Consider the following 17,980-nt stretch of genomic DNA (forward strand, 5'->3'; position numbering starts at 1 on the left):
AGTCACAGGAATTATATGTGAAAATGTGGGAAACATATTCTTAAAGTGTGCATGGCACAATTTGTGGTCCATGAAGTAGATGAGCGTAGATGCTCTGGGACAACTTAAACTACAAAACATCATTTTTAGACTTTCAGAGACGTTTTAATAGTTGAATATGTCCCTACTTGAACCTACATTACATATGTTGTTGTTGTGTTGCTTGTTAGCTGGGAGAATCATTTGAGACGTACCTGTCTGTGCGCCCTCCCTCCAGGCTGAAGCGGAGGTAGTTCATTCCATCCAAGTACTGTCCTGGTAGCGAGTCATCTCCCAGCTCCCTGAGGTCCTCTGCCCTCAGATACTCCCCTCCATCACCTGTCATTGTGTCGTCACCTTGGTAGAGCAGAACAAATGTGAAAGAACTGATAAATGATGATAAACTGATGAGAGTGGCCTCTGAAAACTAGCATCACACAGCTGTTTGTGAAAATTCAAACTTAACCCAGGAAATACTAGCTTGAAAACAGTAAGCAGATGGATGTTGAACACTGTGAGATGTAGCTAAAAGCTTTTACTATAACTTACTCAGACTTGGGAATAGTGATGTGATGAGTTGAGCTGAACAGAATAAAGCTTCTGTTGTACTTGGCGTCATTTCTATTTATCTAGTATGCAGACTTACTTACCCATAATGCTAGCATGCTTACCATTTAGCCTTTTCTCCTGAGGAAGTGCTGGCTTGTTATCACTCAGCGTATTCTAATGCAGCTATCATATGAAGTAAATATGTAAACTGACCAACAGGGAATTCAAGACGTTGAGTCAATGTAGTATTAGTTTGTTCAAACTGCTGCAGCGACCTTTGACTGCTAACCGTGACAGCAGAGTTTACCTGCAGGCCCAGATAAATTAGGTATCACAAGGCTGTTCTTTCTCTACCTTTAGCTGTGTCTCATTTCCAAGGAAAACTAACTTTATCCGGTGAAACAGGAGTACTGCCCGTGCACTGACGTTCAGATAACCTCAGCAGAGATAGGTGTGAAGTGTGTGTGTGTTGTGGTGAAAGCAGGACCTGGTCCAGATGTGGCACAGATGGTAAAACTAGGCCAGCAAAACAAGTAAGAGACATATCTGTGTGTAGTTTTATCTGAACACAGCGCCAGGTACGTCAGCCTTTTCATTTCCCTGCTCCTCTTCATTAACTCAATACCTTCCTTAAGTAGGTCACTTATCCAGTAAGACAAAGAGAAAACACAGCTAAATAAATACACACAATCCTCCATTTCCAAATCAGTCCATAACACAACAATCCACATCTCTGGGCTACCTCAAACAAATCGTTTAATGCTAATGCTAACACCTACTTGATGAGGATTAGTTTAGTAGCAACGCACGGTGTCAGTGGTTCCTCTTCTATTGATGTGGGATTAGACACGAGCTTTGAAGTGACAACACTGTAGTTACACGTCCTTCAGGGATTAGATTTACTTTCACTAACTTACTAACAGTTTGTTGAATGATTTTGTTTAACATTCAACATTTGTCTACCCTGTCCTCTAAAGCACAATGACTTGATATTGGTTGTTTGGTGAATCTATATGAGAAGTGAAACAAACTGTGTTTTAGTGGGAGCTGCTGTACTTACATACAGTATAACAACCGTTTCTGAGCATATTTATGACCAGGGTAGGCCAACTGAATTCTGCCTACAGCTCTGTACTCAACTTACAGACATGAAAATGGTATTTATGTTGCCATCTCACTGTTGGATGAAATTTAGCTCGCTCCTTCTGGGTGTTAGTACTGTAACATCCAACCAAACAGCAGTTACCATGAGCTCATTGACCATGCACAACACACTATCCCACTCCTTGTAAAGTCAGCACTGCAAGTTCCCATGCACAGCCCCGTGCTGAATACCTTCCACTTCCATGGGTTCGTCGAACATAATATCATCATCAATGTGTTTCAGTGCTGTGAGTAGACAGCACAGTAACTTGTTAATTCTGAACTCTGTACCTTATAAAGTTAAAGTGTGCATCTATTAGCAATGATTGTATGTTTCAAACTAACCAGGAAGCTCATCTATGATAATAGAAAATCAAAAACACCCATTTAACTGATCCACAGTATTGTTGAACACTTGGCTGGAGTATCATAAGGTATAATCTTTCCATGTAAAGGCTGGAATGGGTTAATGTTAACAGGCTGTAGTGTATAACATAACTCACCCTCTTCATCAGAGACATCCAGCACTTCAGTCATGGTCTCTGGCACGTTTAGCTTGTGTTTCTCTGTCACCGTCTGGCAACATGGGAGGAAACAAATCCTATTAACCATCATTCAGACACCATACATAAATAATCACCATAAAATGAGTGGAGTTCAAAAAATACTCTTTGTAAAAACCTTAAGTAAGCTAATTGTCCATTGATGCAGCATCAGTGCCAGCAAATTAAATAAGTAATACAAAAATAAATCCAAATGTATTACAGTCAAAATTCATGATGGAATTTTCTTCTACATACATACAAGTGGTTCAGAAAGCTAAAATATGGATGATTTGTGTGTGAAGTTTATAGCATTCACACAAGAAACTCTGCCCAAGTTGAAACCAGAGTAGAAATCAAGCAAGGGCTGCTTTAACTTAAAATCTTAGTTTTTAATTTTATCAAAACAAACAACAGAACTCAATAATTAATCCCTCAAAATTTATCTGTCAGACACATCAGATCTAGAAGCAATGATCCCTTCAACAAACAATCATCAGATTTTAGTTTCTATAAGCGTTAAGTCTACAAAAGAACATTGTATTGTAACATTAATATAAGGTTGGCTATGTGTGTGTGTGCCTTACAGTTGTGGTGGTGATGATCTCCTCTGTGACAACCCTGAGGGTGTCCACCACGGAGATGTAGCCCAGCCGCCGAGCAATACCCAGAGCAGTGTTTCCATTCTGGAGATAAAATAAATAAATGAGATAGATCTATACAGTAAGGTCCAGAAATATTTGAACAGTGACACCATTTTTGTAATTTCCCACCTGTACACTACTACAGTTAATTTAAAATTAAGCAAAAGTTGTCACTGAAGTGTAGACTTTTAGATTTATTTCTGTGTGTTTAGGTTGGTATGGATGTGTGTTCACTTACCACAGTGATAGCATTAGGCTTGGCACCGTATTGCAGCAGTACATTAATAATGTGTGTGTTTCCTTGCTGGGCTGCCTGGTGAAGGGGAGTGTATCCATTCTGGAAAGTAAAGAATACAGTAGTTGAATGTATGAGTTGAGAGTAAGGAAGAAATTATATATATATGTATTCATTGATTATTTATAGATTTACATTTGAATATATCAGAAAAGTCACAGACAAATGACCTGTGTATAAAATCTATTAATTACAATTTATAATTATACAATTACTGTTGTCATAATTTTATAATGAGAAACTAAATATGATCTATTTTCTGTCTGCTATGACATCAGATAAGAATCATCATGTTAGAAGACTAGTATTGTTTAGTATTGAAAGATAAAATTATGCATCACTTTAGTGTCAGTACCTTGGTCTTGCCATTTACGTTGGCTCCATTCTGAAGCAGGAAGTTCACCATCTTGGCATTTCCATAGTGACATGCTACAATTAGCGGAGTGTAGCCCAACTGCAAAACAAACATCACAAAACACACACACTTGCATTGATGGGAAAGACACTGTAAAACTGCTGAATGGGAGATTATTTTAATGAATATTATCTTGACACAAGCTCCAGTACATGCAGAAAATAAAAACAGTATGACTGTCCATACTTTGGTCTGCTGGTCCAGGTTGGCTCCATTTCTGGCAAGGATCTCAGCAACAGCTACTTTGTCCTCCTGGGCTGCCAGATGGAGGGCGGTCAGGCCACTCTGAATGAACACATACACACAAAACAGCTGAGGTCACAACATCTCTGTCCATTCTTCTTGACAAATAAACTATTGAATTACACAAGATCAAGCACCCTTAGAGATAGGGTGAGGAGCTCAGTCACCCGGGAGGAGCCCTGAGTAGAGCCGCTGCTCCTCTGCATCGAGAGGGGCCAGTTGAGGTGGCTTGGGCATCTGTTTCGGATGCCCCCGGGACGCCTCGTAGGGGAGGTTTTTCGGTCCTGTCCCACCGGGAGGAGGCCCCGGGGAAGACCCAGGACACGTTGGAGGGACTATGTCTCTCGGCTGGCCTGGGAACGCCTCGGTGTCCCCCCGGAAGAGCTGGAGGAGGTGTCTAGGGAGAGGGAAGTCTGGGCATCTCTGCTTAAGCTGCTCCCCCCGCGACCCGGCCCCGGATAAGCGGAAGAAAATGGATGGATGGATGGATCAAAGAGGCTCATATAAAACTCTGCCTTAGTGGTATAACTAAATTACATACTTCCCAGACACACATGCAGATATTGACTGATGATTTATTGATGTACTACTCAAAACCAACCCAGGCTTCTACACTACCTTGGTAGATACGTTGACCTGGGCTCCCTTGCTCATGAGCAGGGCAGCCATGTCAGAGTGGCCCTCCTGGGAGGCCAGATGGAGCGGAGTGACCCCCTGTTTTGTCAGGATGTTGGTCTCAGCTCCATACTGCAGCAGAACCGTAGCTATTTCCATCTGGTTCTTCTTGGCTGCAATGTGAAGAGGCGTGTAGCCATTCTGATCCATGAGGAGGGGGGAGAGACAATGGTGTCAGTGCTAAAGGTTAGGTTGACTCCATTTCACATTTATCATTCTGCTGCCCAAAACACACACTAAAGCAAATGTGTATTAATCTGCTAAGGAAAAATAGTCCCTAGCAAAAGGATAATTTCCTCCTGTTTGAGTGACTGGCTGCTTTAGGAAATTACAGAGAAATTAAATTACAGTATATATTACTAGAGACCAGGCTTAACTGTGAAAATTGTTAAGAATCAATTTTGATACATGTTTACAGATATTAGACTTTCCCAGCCACAGCACAGTGAGTGGACTCTCACCTTGGCCATGGTGTGGGGGGACGCTCCTTTGTCCAAAAGCAGGAGCGCCACCTTCTGGTTATCATAATGTGCTGCAACATGGAGCGGGGTGAGGCCATTCTGTAGGGGTGGTGGTAAGCGCATGTGGATTAGACGGCAGTTAGTGCAGCATGAAGCCGGTAACGGCACACACAGAGTTGACAACAAGTGTTAAAGTGAATTTGACAGTTGGTTGGGATGAATTAGTATTATATTAAACAGCAAAAGCTGCAGAGATCACTGGGTGGATTCTTATATGCAAAGAGGAACAAATTAAATGAAAAAAAAAACAAACAAACGTTGTTTTAGGTTTTTTGGAATAAACTGTAGTTTATTCAAACTAGGCTTACCGGTGCTCTTGTTGTCAACTTAACCTCAATGCAGAGAAACACCAACACACTATTTAAATTTACATTTCAATACATATTTGGGGCAAGAGCTGCTAAAAACATTTAGAATAGAATATATACAGTATGACTCCTACTTAATGTGATTATTTATTATAAATCACACGACACTATACTGGCCTGTGCACTGTGTTTTATTTTGGATGCATACCTTCCCAGCAGAATCGGGAGGAGCACGGCGCTGCAGCAGAAGTTTGGCCACATCTAGGCTTCCGTACTTGGAGGCCACATGTAGAGGAGTAAAACCTTTCTGTAGGGAAACAAATTCAGACAGAATAAGAAATGTGTTTCAAGACAATAAATAGAGGAAATCTAGGAACAGCTTAATATCTTCCACATCAGGCCAGAGTCAATCTTCAAACTAACTTATGATTCCCAAACAAAATACCTTTTATAAATAAAAGGTGTATTGTTAAAAGCTTGTGAGCAACCTCCAAGGGGTTTCTCATAAACCTTTATTACTACGTTCACTATCGGTCCACCTGTGAAAGTCTTTTTGAACAGTCATGCAAGTGATCTTGTGAGTTGAAGATATACACTGCCTGTCCAAAAAAAAAGGAAGTAACCACCTGGATTTAACTAAACAAACTCATCTTAATCTCATTGAATAATTAATGCACGGATGATGTTTTAGCTTGCAATAAATTATTTAACCCTAACGGATGCAGCGAGTAACATCTCAGTTCTTAAACAACCATGTCGAAAGACACATTCTGTGGTCATGGAAAAGATGTATTCAGCTGACTACCTGACTATACTGAATGACCAGGTTATTCCATCAATGATTTTTTGATCCCTGATGGCACGTGGCACGGGTATATTTCAAGGTGACAATGCCAGGATTCATCGGTTCAAATTGTGAACGAGTGGTTCAGGGAGCATGACAAATCATTTTCGCACATGGATTGGCCACCACAGAGTCCAGACCTTAACTCCATTGAGAGCTTTGGGATTTGCGGGAGAAGACTTTGACTCTCCTATCAACAATACAAGAACTTAGTGAAAGGTTTATACTAATTTGGATGAGAAGAAGTGTTGATATGGCAGAAGCATATCGAAATGATGCCATGGTGAATGTGTGCAGTAATCAAAGATAAAGCCGGTCAACAAAAATATGTGGAGTATGGGATGTTTTTTTTTTTTTAAATATGAGATATATCACAAGGCTAACCCTCTGGATAAAAAAAGCAGTACATGTTGTCCATTTCTAACTCCTTAAAGAAAACAAACCATGCTGAGATTTGACACAGTAATATAATAAATACATCAATATAATTATTATTCTAATCTTATTTGGTCTTGGGAGATACACAACAGAGATCCTTTCTGGCAGATGTGATTCCCTGTGGCCTGATAAGAGTCTGTGTGTTTGGGACATAAAAACAGTTAAGAATACCAAACCAGTTGACTGATGCAACACAGGGTAACCCTTAAACTACAAATATTAAATGCATTTATTTCCTTTCAACTTCATTTCAGAATAACACCAGCAGAGGGGGCACTCTAACTGTTAAAATGGTGAACTAGACCTGTACTGACAGAAATCACATGACCAGAGTGTTTCTGAGCCAGCCTGTGCATGGAGGGAGCGGCCCTTTGTTTGTCAAACAGTGGATCATATCTGATATAATGGGTGTTTGCACAAAAACAAGGAAAAGATAAAGAAGGTGTTGGGTGGTGACATGAAATAAACACAGTATTCTCAGCACATCAGGGATAAAGACTGTTAATCATATGTTTGGAAGGATGGAGTGTTACACATCACAACAACTTTCCCTGGGTCCCACCTACATGAATGTAGCAGCTACATGAATGTGATGGACAAAAAGCGCAGCAGGATTTATGATACAGTAATATCTGATTAATTGATGTGAAATGAGGCATTCTGCATAGAAATTTAGTTTAGGTATTTTGACATGTTTTGAGCTAATACTTTTATATTTTTTCTTTAGTAACATGCCTACACTAGCAATAGTATTTTTACTTAAGTTAATGATTGGAGTAACGACTGAAATTAAAGATATCTCAGCAAGTGCTGCTTTTTTTTGTGGTTCTTTAACTCCCCTCATATTCTTGTAATAGTGAAGTATAACTATTCGATAAAAAATATTTGAATCATTAAAAAAATAGTACCCCCTTATCTTGTGCTACTATCATCTATTGCAGTATGTACCATACTGTAGAGACAGTGTATGTTCTTATGGTCGTTTTTAAATTAAATTATTAGATGAGAAACATGCAGAACAGGAAATCAGGGGGCTGGAATTGTTCTAACTGTGTCTTATGGTTACATACTGTAGATTATCATTGATTTTCCATTTGGGTCTCTTATTGCTACTTTGCTAATTTAGCTTTACTGCTTTATGTTCCAAAATCAATGTTCTTAAGCAAACTGTAGAATTAATGCTCCAACGACATGAGAGGGTGGAGATGATGATGAACAATTTTCCCTACACAGGTATCAACCTCTGAACACAGTTTGAGTTGAATGCTACACCACTATGCGGCTCTTCTGCCCACCTTGGTGGCTAATGAGTGTGAAGCCCCGGCCTCCAGAAGCACAGAGGCCGTCTCCACCTGTCCTTCTCTGGCAGATATGTGGAGTGGGGTGTAGCCGTTGGTCGTAGCAGCATCAGGATGGGCCATGTGTTGCAACAACAGCTGGACAATCTCTGTTTTTCCCAGACGGGATGCAATGTGGAGAGGAGTCTGGTCCTCCTGAGGACAACACAGTGGAACAATAACAGACACTTCTCACCTCTTCTAAAAAGTATCCGATCCTTCCATGTGTGTTACTTTGACAAAAGTAATCTTACCCGTGCTCGTGCATCCACCATTGCTCCGTTCCTCAGCAGACATCTGACCACCTCCACCTGACCTGCCCTGGCTGCCATATGTAAAGCTGTTTCCCCACGCTGGTCACAACAAACAGAACACAAACAGGCACATTTACACCAGCTAAATTGTGGTTGGAATAATATTGTCAAACACATTTTAAAAATAAAATTGCATTATTATATTATTATACTTTGTCACTCCCTGAATGCTGTGATTCCAACCACTCACAATATTGCTGACATCAGGCGAAGCCCCATTCTGCAGCAGCAGCAGGACGATGTTTAGGTGACCCATGAAGGCTGCTACGTGAATGGGAGTCAAACCAGACTACACACAAGGAGGGAGGTAAAAGAGGGAACATGGGATAAAAAGTAAATTATTTTAATGTTAATATCATATAAAAAAAATAAATGTTACCATGCTAACTATCACAACTGATGTCAGCAAATGCTGCTTAACAGTATATATTACAGTTAACAAAATATGTGATCGTTCTTTGTTTGTTACACGTTTTACTGTCTACTATTATCTTGTAATTCAACCCAAACTCCAAGGAAGTTGAGATGCTGTGTAAAATCTACATAAAAACAGGATGCAATGGTTGGTACAAAGCAAGTGATAAAAGCTAGATCACACAGAACAGACAGACTGTGAAATAAAAGCGCCATGAGAAAAAATATTTTAGTTCCATGAGACAAAAGTGAGAAAGAAAAAGAAATTGTGAATTTGTGAGCGAGTTGTGTCTTCAAAACTAGGCAGATTGTTCAACCATAGTGGGATCACAGGTTTTCATCAGGTATGTGAAGTACCTCTGTGATGGCCTGAATAGAGGCTCCATATTTGACCAGCAGCTCCATCACCTTTACACGGTTTTTCTTGCAGGCTATGTGCAGCGGAGTGAAGCCATTCTGTAGAGCACACACATAAAGTAAATGATACAGTGTACAATGACTATATGTAGTTAGATTAAATAATTCTGTGTGATGATATCAAATGCATGCACTGTAGTCTTAATTTATTATATTCATAATATATATTTTTTAATTTTTTAAATAATAAATCAAGTCTTTAAATTGATTTTCTAAATCTGGTCCAATTTCCACATGAGAATCTTTCTATTGTACCAGTGCCCTGGCGTTGGGGTTGGCCCTCTTGTCGAGCAGCAGTTTGGTGACTCTGTAGTGACCACAATGTGCTGCCACATGTAGCGCTGTCAGGTAGTCCAGTGTGACATCATCTACTGGCGCTTTATGCTGCAGAAGATGTTTGACACATTCAACATGGTCACCTTGTGCCGCCATGTGCAGGGGAGACAGCCCGTTCTGAAAATGAAGGAAGGGTCAATGAGCTTGACAGACATACCAAAAGACCCTCTTAGTCCCTTTGATTGAAAAATGAACACTGTCTGACATGTTAGGTCAGGGCCATCGCTGTATAACCATGTTAGGCAAATGGTTAAATTAAAGCTGCACTATCTATATCTTTCTACAAAAGCAAAAGCATGCCCAAGAGTCACCTGTTAATTTAAAGCAATGTCAAACCCTAATCTTACTGCTGTGTATTAAAGATCCCTTCAATAATAGCTCCAACCCCCAATGCTCTATTTGTCAAATAAACACAAAACCATTGTACTAGATATACAAAGATGACCCTGGAAAAACGTTAAACTGTGACATTAAATAGTTCTGGACCACACAATGAGGAGGTTCAAAGCCTTCGAGGACCATATTCTGATCAGGATACATGTTTCTGTCCATAGCCAACCTGAGCCCAAATGTAATGGCTTTTATTGACTTTAAGGTATATTTAAATCCTGTATAGGGGCCATACCTTGGTCCTGGCCAGTAAGGGTGCTCCTCTCTCCAGCAGTAGCTCCACAGCTGTATCATGTCCACTCCGAGCAGCACAGTGGAGGGGAGTGAGACCATCCTGCAGAACACAGATACACAAGAACAGACATGTATACTGAGCTGGCTAAAGGCTAAAGAACATGCAAATACATATGTAGTACTTAGTTTTAGGCCGTGGTTCAATGTGAAAAAGAGACAGACATGCAGGAATACCCAGTGACTAACCCAAGATTAGCACTGTTTGTCAGTCTGGAACAAATACAGCTAATAGCATGAGTGTGCTGCTCCCTGCCACTCAACAATATTGAGTAACACTAAGCAGAGGTCAGTGTGTCCAGCATGATAGTAAATTTAATCCACTGTAAACAACATCAGTTTGTATTCACATCTGCTGTCACTAATGGAGATGATAGTAATGAGCTCAGCATTTTCATAGTACTCACCCTTGTTTTAGCATCAATCTGAGAGCCACGGTCCAGTAAGAGGCGGACCATGTTCGTGTTTCCACGCTTCGAGGCCACATGCAGGGGAGTGATTCCATTCTGCACAGAGGACAAAACATCCTTTTAGGGACATGCTTTTGGTTTAGGTAGATACATTATTCATTAAAATGTTTCATTAAATATAGAAAAATCCAACATTTTGCACAGACAAACTCAGTCTGCGCATGGTAAAGAACCGACTGTATTACTTAACTTTGGGCAAATAAACCAAATGAAACGATCTTAAATTGTAGGGTGGTATCTCATATTATCCAGCAAAGGATGGATGTGTCCTTTCAAAAAATTCTTAAACCTCTTTTCAATCATACAAGGCTTGGGAGAAATGTTTCTGAACTTCCAATGTGATGCTTTTTTTATTTTTATTTGCAGAGTGCAAGGTGAAAAGCATTATTTTTAGCTACACTGTTCACATGGATAAATATAGAACATCTGGATGGAACATCATATTGTCTGCATGATATTTATTAAGGGAATACATTTCACATTAAAAAAGGTCTGGCCTGAAATGGCAGTACGCATTTTAAACTGCTGACATAGAGAAGGAGGATCTAGGGGGTTAGCTTTGGTGTTTACTGAGAGACTTGGTTTTCTTTTCAAAGGCATGTGCCTGAGTTAAAGCCACTCTCCACTGCAAAGATGAGGCCCCACTTGAAGAGGGGCAGTGCAACAAAGATGTTTTATGGTGACAGCACATTTATGAAAGAAAAACTTCCACCAATCTGATAACACTTTAGGAAATGTGGGAAAAATACTCATGTTGCATATGTTTACACAGCCTGTGTGCTGATGTAATCTGTAAAGCTCTTCAGGTTAAGACATTTCTATGAGATTAAACCAAAGAGCTAATAGACCTATGATCCAATAACCTGCAGTAACATGCTTTTATTTATTGCACTTTGTGTTCAAGTAGGGTTTTCACTGAGATCCAGGTGAGCTTATTTGGGTGGTATCCTACCCTCGCTGTGAAGTCAACTGCTGCTCCTCGGTTCAGCAGCAGCGTGGCCACGTTGACGTTCCCATAGTGGGCAGCGATATGCAGGGGGGTAAATCCACTCTGGAACACAGACCGGAAAAAAACAGACACACAGAGAAGAGAAAAGAAGTAAGAAAGTAGTCTCCACTTTATGTCCTTCAACTTTGACCTTTGCCTCTTGACCTTAATTCTTCCCAGCATGCAGCAGTTGCATCAAGCATCAAAGGTAAACAAAATTAAAAATGAAAATATGAAATAATGTAAAAGTCACAGGAAAAAAAATTAAATTTTAAAAAGTTAAAAAAAAATGTTCAAGTCAGTTCCATTGAGAACCCACGCACACAACCCCGAAACACACTCAGAGACGCCACTTCCATGCAGGTTATCAACCACAGAAACCAAACAGCAATTCTTTGGCTTCGAAAACCAGTTTGAAACCAGAAAGATAAAAACAAAGGCAGAACAAAGAGACAAACAGTACATACAGATTGTCATCAATATTGAAGATGGACAAATGAAATTATTAAATCAAATTATAGTAAAATAATAAAGTGACACATAACAAGTAGGGAACATGTCCCGTCAACACAAAAGTGCACTATGTTAATTGTATGCCATAGAAGTACTAGAGTTAGCAATGAAAAATATATGAGAAAAGTTAGAGATTGCAGAGCAGGTTGGAGTAGTTGTGAAATTCTTGCCTTACCTTGCCATTCTGTAAGTATGGTCCGATTTAATGTGAAAAAGTTGTTTACAAAAGTGTAAAGAATACAGTGACTAACGTGATGGTTTCAAAACTTTACACAGTCAAAAGCTTAGGATGGTGCAAATTAAGGTAGCGAGGGTGCAACATGCTATTCAGTGAAACTGTGTGTATTCTTCATCCAGGCAGGTAACATTTTTAAAGCTTTAAAAGCTACCCATGCCATTATTGATTAACACTGTATGTAACAGTACAAGAGTAACGGCCAATAACTGCAAACTATTCTATAAGAATGCATGCAATTCAAATAAGTGGTCAGGAATGTCTAGTACAGAGGACCAAGATTGCCACTATTAAAATGAAATCATTTAATCAATTTGAAATTGTATTTGTGTGTGGATTATGTACGATTGAATTAGAATGCATAAATGCAGTTAGAACTTCTTTTGATTGATGACATGAAATAGTGCACCACAAAAACGACCTGAATGTGAAATTAGCTTCTTCTTAAATAATTTGACAATGTGCCACCTAGAGGAAAAAGAAGCAGCAAACTAATGTTAACTGGACTTTATACTGACCTCTGCACAGGTTTTTATGATGGTCATTTTCATACAGACAAGAAACATGGCAAACCTACCTATATTGGCAGTTGTTCTAGTTTCTGGCTATAAATCAGGTTGTTATAAACATGACCAGTAAAAATACGACCGTTAGATTTTATTAGAACCATACTAAAACCCAGGCCAGTTTGCTACTTCATTTTAAAGATCGCATTAATTGTCTTGTAATATTAAAATGAAATTTGAATGCACTGGGTCTTAAAGTGTCTGCAACTAGACCGAGTACGTTTCCTACGGACTTAGTAACAAATTAGTAACAAATTTTGGAATCTATGGGAATATGAAGAAAAACCTGCACACATCCTTCTAACTATATGTTATATCAGAAATTATTTCAGCTTCTGTTTCTGCTTCATTTGTAAGTGGTTTGAGTCTAATGAAAGAAACTAGGATAATATTTGATCCCGATTGTAGAATACTTTTCAAAATTGGATATTTCTTCTGCTTCTAGTTTCATTTTGTCATGCACTCACGAACTACATTTCAATTTATTTAAATGATTTTATATTCATTTTGGCAGTTCTGGACTTCCATACACTAGGAACAGTATATTGTAATATTTGCAGTCAATAATGAATAATATTAATAATATTATTTTCAACTAGATAGTTCATAGTGCAACTTTACAATTCATGCAGAAACATAAATTGACAAAATTACAAGACAGACAGACAAAATGCATCCAGAGCTGTTCCAATAAGCATCAGCGCTGTATTAATCAAATCAAAACCTTATAGGAAGAAAATTAAATGATAAATAAATGCATAAGCTGTGCTTTAACATGATGTTATTGTTTATGATGGCAAAAACAAAAGAGGCTGAGCCTAAGATAAATTCTAAACAACAATTGAATGAAAACGCATACAGTGTATGAAGGGACAAAATCTGAAGCCCAAAACTAAATCAGTGTGTCCAGTGCCTGATTGCAAGACACATGGCAAGAGCTTGGCCATTCTTGTCAGCCATGCATGGTGGCCTCCATGTTATACCAAACTAATGAAAACTGTTGAACAGTGAAATGAACCAAATTCTTCTTTTTACTATACAGTGTACACCATGCAGTGCTGTGAAACAAATAACCAAAAATGGTGGAAGGGAAGAAGAGAGGAATGACAGCTGGGACTGTACAGTGAATGTGAAGACAATTAAAGAAACATGTGTATACCTCAGTAGTCCTATTGACCATCATCTGTAGCAGAAGGAGTGAGGAAGGGAAACATCTGTTTAGTTTGGCTTACATGACTTTATGTTGCAGTAGGATTCACAGCAGCTTGGTGGCAGCTGTGCAGTAAGACACTAAACTGGCAAGTGACGTGGCTGGGGTGGGTCACTTCCCCTTAAGGTGCTCTATTAGTGCAGCCCTGTTCACACAGAGGTGCAATATGTTATAGAGAATACGGTCTTGTAGAACTGCATTGACTGAGTGCTTTTTTTCTATTTTTAGTCTTTATCACTTGTAAGAAGCACAAAGGCCTTGATGACAGGTAAACTTTCCATTGTCATGTGAGCAAACAGTAATTTACCTGGTTAGTCGTTACTGTTTTGGTGAAAACTACAGCAGTTTCAGAATTGTATAAAATCATGTATCATAAAAATAAAAAGTTGAATTCCTTTTCTGATTAAATTAAAGGAAATTTTCAAAGGGAAAAGTTGATGTGTCATTATCTGTACTGTATCTATATACTCACTGTATATATATAATATATCCTAGTTGTAGTCAGTTGTTTCTGTAGGTTCACAGTATCTAAAAGCTTTGACAGCTGCATTTTTCAATGAGAGTTGGTTGGTTGGTGATATGTAAACAAACCATTTGTGATAGCTGTCACCCTGTCTTCCCATGTATTTGAATAAAACTGTGCCTGCTGCATGACAGCAATATGTGTTTTAAGTATCCGAGTGTGAGTGTGACTGTACTTGCTGCCATTTATAGCAGTTCTCCCGTGGGCCTTCAGTATGAGTCATATTGAGCAGGGCTGCACCACAACAGCTGAACCACATATGGCATTATACTAAATGCATGCGTATACCATGTCTTACTGCTAATGCTTAGTTGCATAACAATGTAAATATTCTGTGGTTACTGCGCAAGGAATAGGTATAGAGTTCATTTTCATTGACTTTTGATTCACTCTAGTCACGTCACTTAGAGCCACTATCCGGTATCAGAGAAACAGTCACATGTGAAAAGTTAAACATTGTGAGTTCTCACCAATACTGGGTTAACTGTTCCTGCCCCTTCCATCCCTTGTCAATGATCAAACTGTCTTAAAAACAACCTCCACCCCCCAAACCCCATTGGCTGCATGCAGGATTAGATATCACCACCATACAACCTGCAGACAGTGGCACACTCCATGCAGTGGACAGTGCTACACTTAGACATTGGTGCATCAAGTGATGAGGGAAGTGTGTGAGAGGAAGCGTTTAAAGAAAGAAGGGAAAAAGAGGGAGAGACCCAGTTAGTGGCAGGACCAGGAGTGACGTGGCAGGCACACAGACACTGAATAAATGAGAGAGAGAGAGAGGACATTGATGCATAGAAATGATGGAAACACAGACAACATACACAGGAAACCTCACAGAAAAATACACCATAGTTAGTGGTCTACTGCCACACACTACATCATACATATACTGTATGTTCTTAGGGACCATGTTTACACCTGTTGTGATTTGTACCTGGATAGTTGAAGCTCATAAGAACAAAACGTGATGTGACAACAAAAGTGTGATACAGTGAAATCCAATCTGTCAGACCACCTCCACATTTGAGAAAACTGTGGAGAAGTATTTATGAGAGCATTCAGCTGTTGCCATTTACAGCAACCTTATTGAACTTCTCCTCTATCTATAAGAGATTATACAGGGTGATTACAAGGACCCTGTTAGCCCCTGACAAACAAACAATTGTAATTTACAATGCAACAATATTAGCAAACAAACTAGAGTTGAGTAAGTCAAGAGTACATAAAAGTCCACACAGAATGGCAGCCAGCTGACCTGTGGATTAGAACCTGGGTCCTTCCTGATGTGAGGTTACAGTGCTAACCACTACAGCTCCACGCTGCCCCTTCATTACACAATGGGACCCAAAAGATTCCTGATCTAATGTCTAGTACCAAATTCAGAGAATAGGGACCAACAACAAAACTCTGTGGTTATGAAGAAATTGTTTCAGATTCAAATCACATTTTAGTAACAGATGTAAACAAGGTCTATCCATTCAAATATCTGAAAAGTGGGTACAACCTCAGTGTCAGGATGCTAAAATCATGAAAGTGTTTTCATAACCAAACACAAAGGTAGCACCACATTAGCATGACTTCAACACATGCCAGCCTTTCTGAGTCACACAGCGCTGTAGGGGTACCTTCGACTGGACGTCGGCATTGTGGTCGTTCTGGAGGAGCAGGGCAGCTGACTTGGTGTCATCTTTGCGCGCAGCAATGTGCAAGGCAGGCAGACGAACCTTGCCTTTTGTATCATTCTCCAGTAAGATAGAAACCACTTGGTTGTGGCCCTGCTGGAGGGCGATGGCCAGAGGGGTGAAGCCATCCTGGATGATGGAAGACATGAAAGAGAAGGTACAAGAGAAGAAAGGTGAAGATGATTAGCTACATCTTGTTTTCAAGAAATCCATAATGTGGAAAGTTTCAGTGAAAGTAGCTTTTTTTCAATAAGAAAACTGTGCGTAGGCAGTTTCAATTACTATGTTCACTAGGGGCGTAACTACTCTCCAACTCCATGGTTCATGGAATTAGCTGAGACCTCGGTTTTCTGAGGGTGGAATGACTTTCAAACTGTACTGTCCCTAAATGCCTCACAAAATGGATGATCTGCACTCTGTACTGTCCCTGAGTGCTTTGGAAATTGATAGATGCAGATAGACTTACAGTACACTGCACCTTAAGTACAGACGCAGTGTTTCTTTGTTAACATACTGCAGGTCCTATGCACAAACACAACTAATAGATCCTCTTATGTTAAGAAATATCAGATTTCTGGGAAACTCTATCAAATTTAGCCATGCCAGCACTACGGAGACATACTGGAATGTTATTGGTCCACAGAGGAGGAATCTAACTTCTCTACAGCTGTAAAGGATTTCCACTGTGCATGTAGTTTGTACTAAAACATATGATAATAAAGTTTTTCTTATCTTTGACTTGTCATCTAGCAATCCTAGCACCAGTTATCAATTATCCTGCTAAATATCTCGACATTTTGACGAAAGAGGAAGTAATATAAAGTTTGGTGCATTTTTTGCAGCAGTAGGGTGGTAATGTTCAGTCATAAAGTCCACCACTTTGTGTGTCTTCACAAATACCAGATAAAATTATATGGACTTCTGTACAGACGTCATGATTTCCAGGGGATGTGTCCATATAGCATCACTGGCATCTTGTTAATTTTCCTGGGTGACTTTAGTTATACTGGGATGCAGTTCAAATGCAGAATACTATATAGAATACTATTTGTTTAAATACACACACACTCTCACCTCTGTAGCAGTGCTCTGGTTCCCTCCATTCTCTAGAAGGTATCGCACCACATCCAGGTGATTCTCCTGGGCGGCCATGTACAGAGGAGTGAATCCATTCTACAGCACACAAAAGCAAAGGGTTAGAGGCACTAGAGGTACTATTGTCAAGAGACTGACAGCAGCAGACCACAGAAGCTCACCTGAGACTGTGCGTTGATGTCAGCTCCTCGTTTGACCAGGATCTTAACTACTTCAATCTGGCCAGCTAAAGACGATATGTGAAGTGCTGTGTTTCCCTTCTGGATTAATAGAAAACAATGAAGAATAATTAAAACAAAGACTGATTTCTCAAATAATTATCAATACAAGTTGTTAAACCTCCATCAGTATTTTTCTGTATGACCTAACCTTATTAAAAGATGGTACGTGTGAATGGTAAACAGTTCCACTGAAAACTGATGCTCTGCAATAATAAATAACTGAGTGCTGATGAGTCCCAGACTTAATTAGTTTTTTTAAGTAAATGCTAATGAATGCGTCTCCAGTGAAAAGTTGTGGCTCACAGTAGATTCTCAAACAAGTCAGACAGATCATTAA

At 39.5% G+C, this 17,980-nt stretch overlaps 1 protein-coding gene across 15 annotated transcripts in view; it reads right to left on the minus strand.

The window, feature by feature from the left end:
• Positions 1-17,980, minus strand: part of ank2b (ankyrin 2b, neuronal) — a 107,755-nt gene that overhangs the window by 37,940 nt on the left and 51,835 nt on the right. For 9 of the 15 annotated variants that reach the window (XM_026352683.1, XM_026352687.1, XM_026352685.1 and 6 more), the window contains exons 4-24: positions 17,584-17,682; positions 17,402-17,500; positions 16,271-16,456; positions 11,557-11,655; positions 10,542-10,640; positions 10,079-10,177; positions 9,373-9,570; positions 9,058-9,156; positions 8,477-8,575; positions 8,227-8,325; positions 7,931-8,128; positions 5,562-5,660; positions 4,986-5,084; positions 4,468-4,665; positions 3,793-3,891; positions 3,547-3,645; positions 3,135-3,233; positions 2,840-2,938; positions 2,214-2,286; positions 1,903-1,956; positions 234-375 (exon numbers count right to left, since the gene is read on the minus strand). In XM_026352683.1, coding sequence (XP_026208468.1) covers positions 234-375; positions 1,903-1,956; positions 2,214-2,286; positions 2,840-2,938; positions 3,135-3,233; positions 3,547-3,645; positions 3,793-3,891; positions 4,468-4,665; positions 4,986-5,084; positions 5,562-5,660; positions 7,931-8,128; positions 8,227-8,325; positions 8,477-8,575; positions 9,058-9,156; positions 9,373-9,570; positions 10,079-10,177; positions 10,542-10,640; positions 11,557-11,655; positions 16,271-16,456; positions 17,402-17,500; positions 17,584-17,682 — 2,435 coding nt within the window. The remainder of the gene's footprint in view (positions 1-233; positions 376-1,902; positions 1,957-2,213; positions 2,287-2,839; positions 2,939-3,134; positions 3,234-3,546; positions 3,646-3,792; positions 3,892-4,467; positions 4,666-4,985; positions 5,085-5,561; positions 5,661-7,930; positions 8,129-8,226; positions 8,326-8,476; positions 8,576-9,057; positions 9,157-9,372; positions 9,571-10,078; positions 10,178-10,541; positions 10,641-11,556; positions 11,656-16,270; positions 16,457-17,401; positions 17,501-17,583; positions 17,683-17,980) is intronic. The other 6 variants (XM_026352680.1, XM_026352694.1, XM_026352689.1 and 3 more) reach the window with 1 other exon arrangement.

The sequence above is a fragment of the Anabas testudineus genome, chromosome 18 (genome assembly GCF_900324465.2).
Source record: "Anabas testudineus chromosome 18, fAnaTes1.2, whole genome shotgun sequence".
Classification (NCBI taxonomy): domain Eukaryota; kingdom Metazoa; phylum Chordata; class Actinopteri; order Anabantiformes; family Anabantidae; genus Anabas; species Anabas testudineus.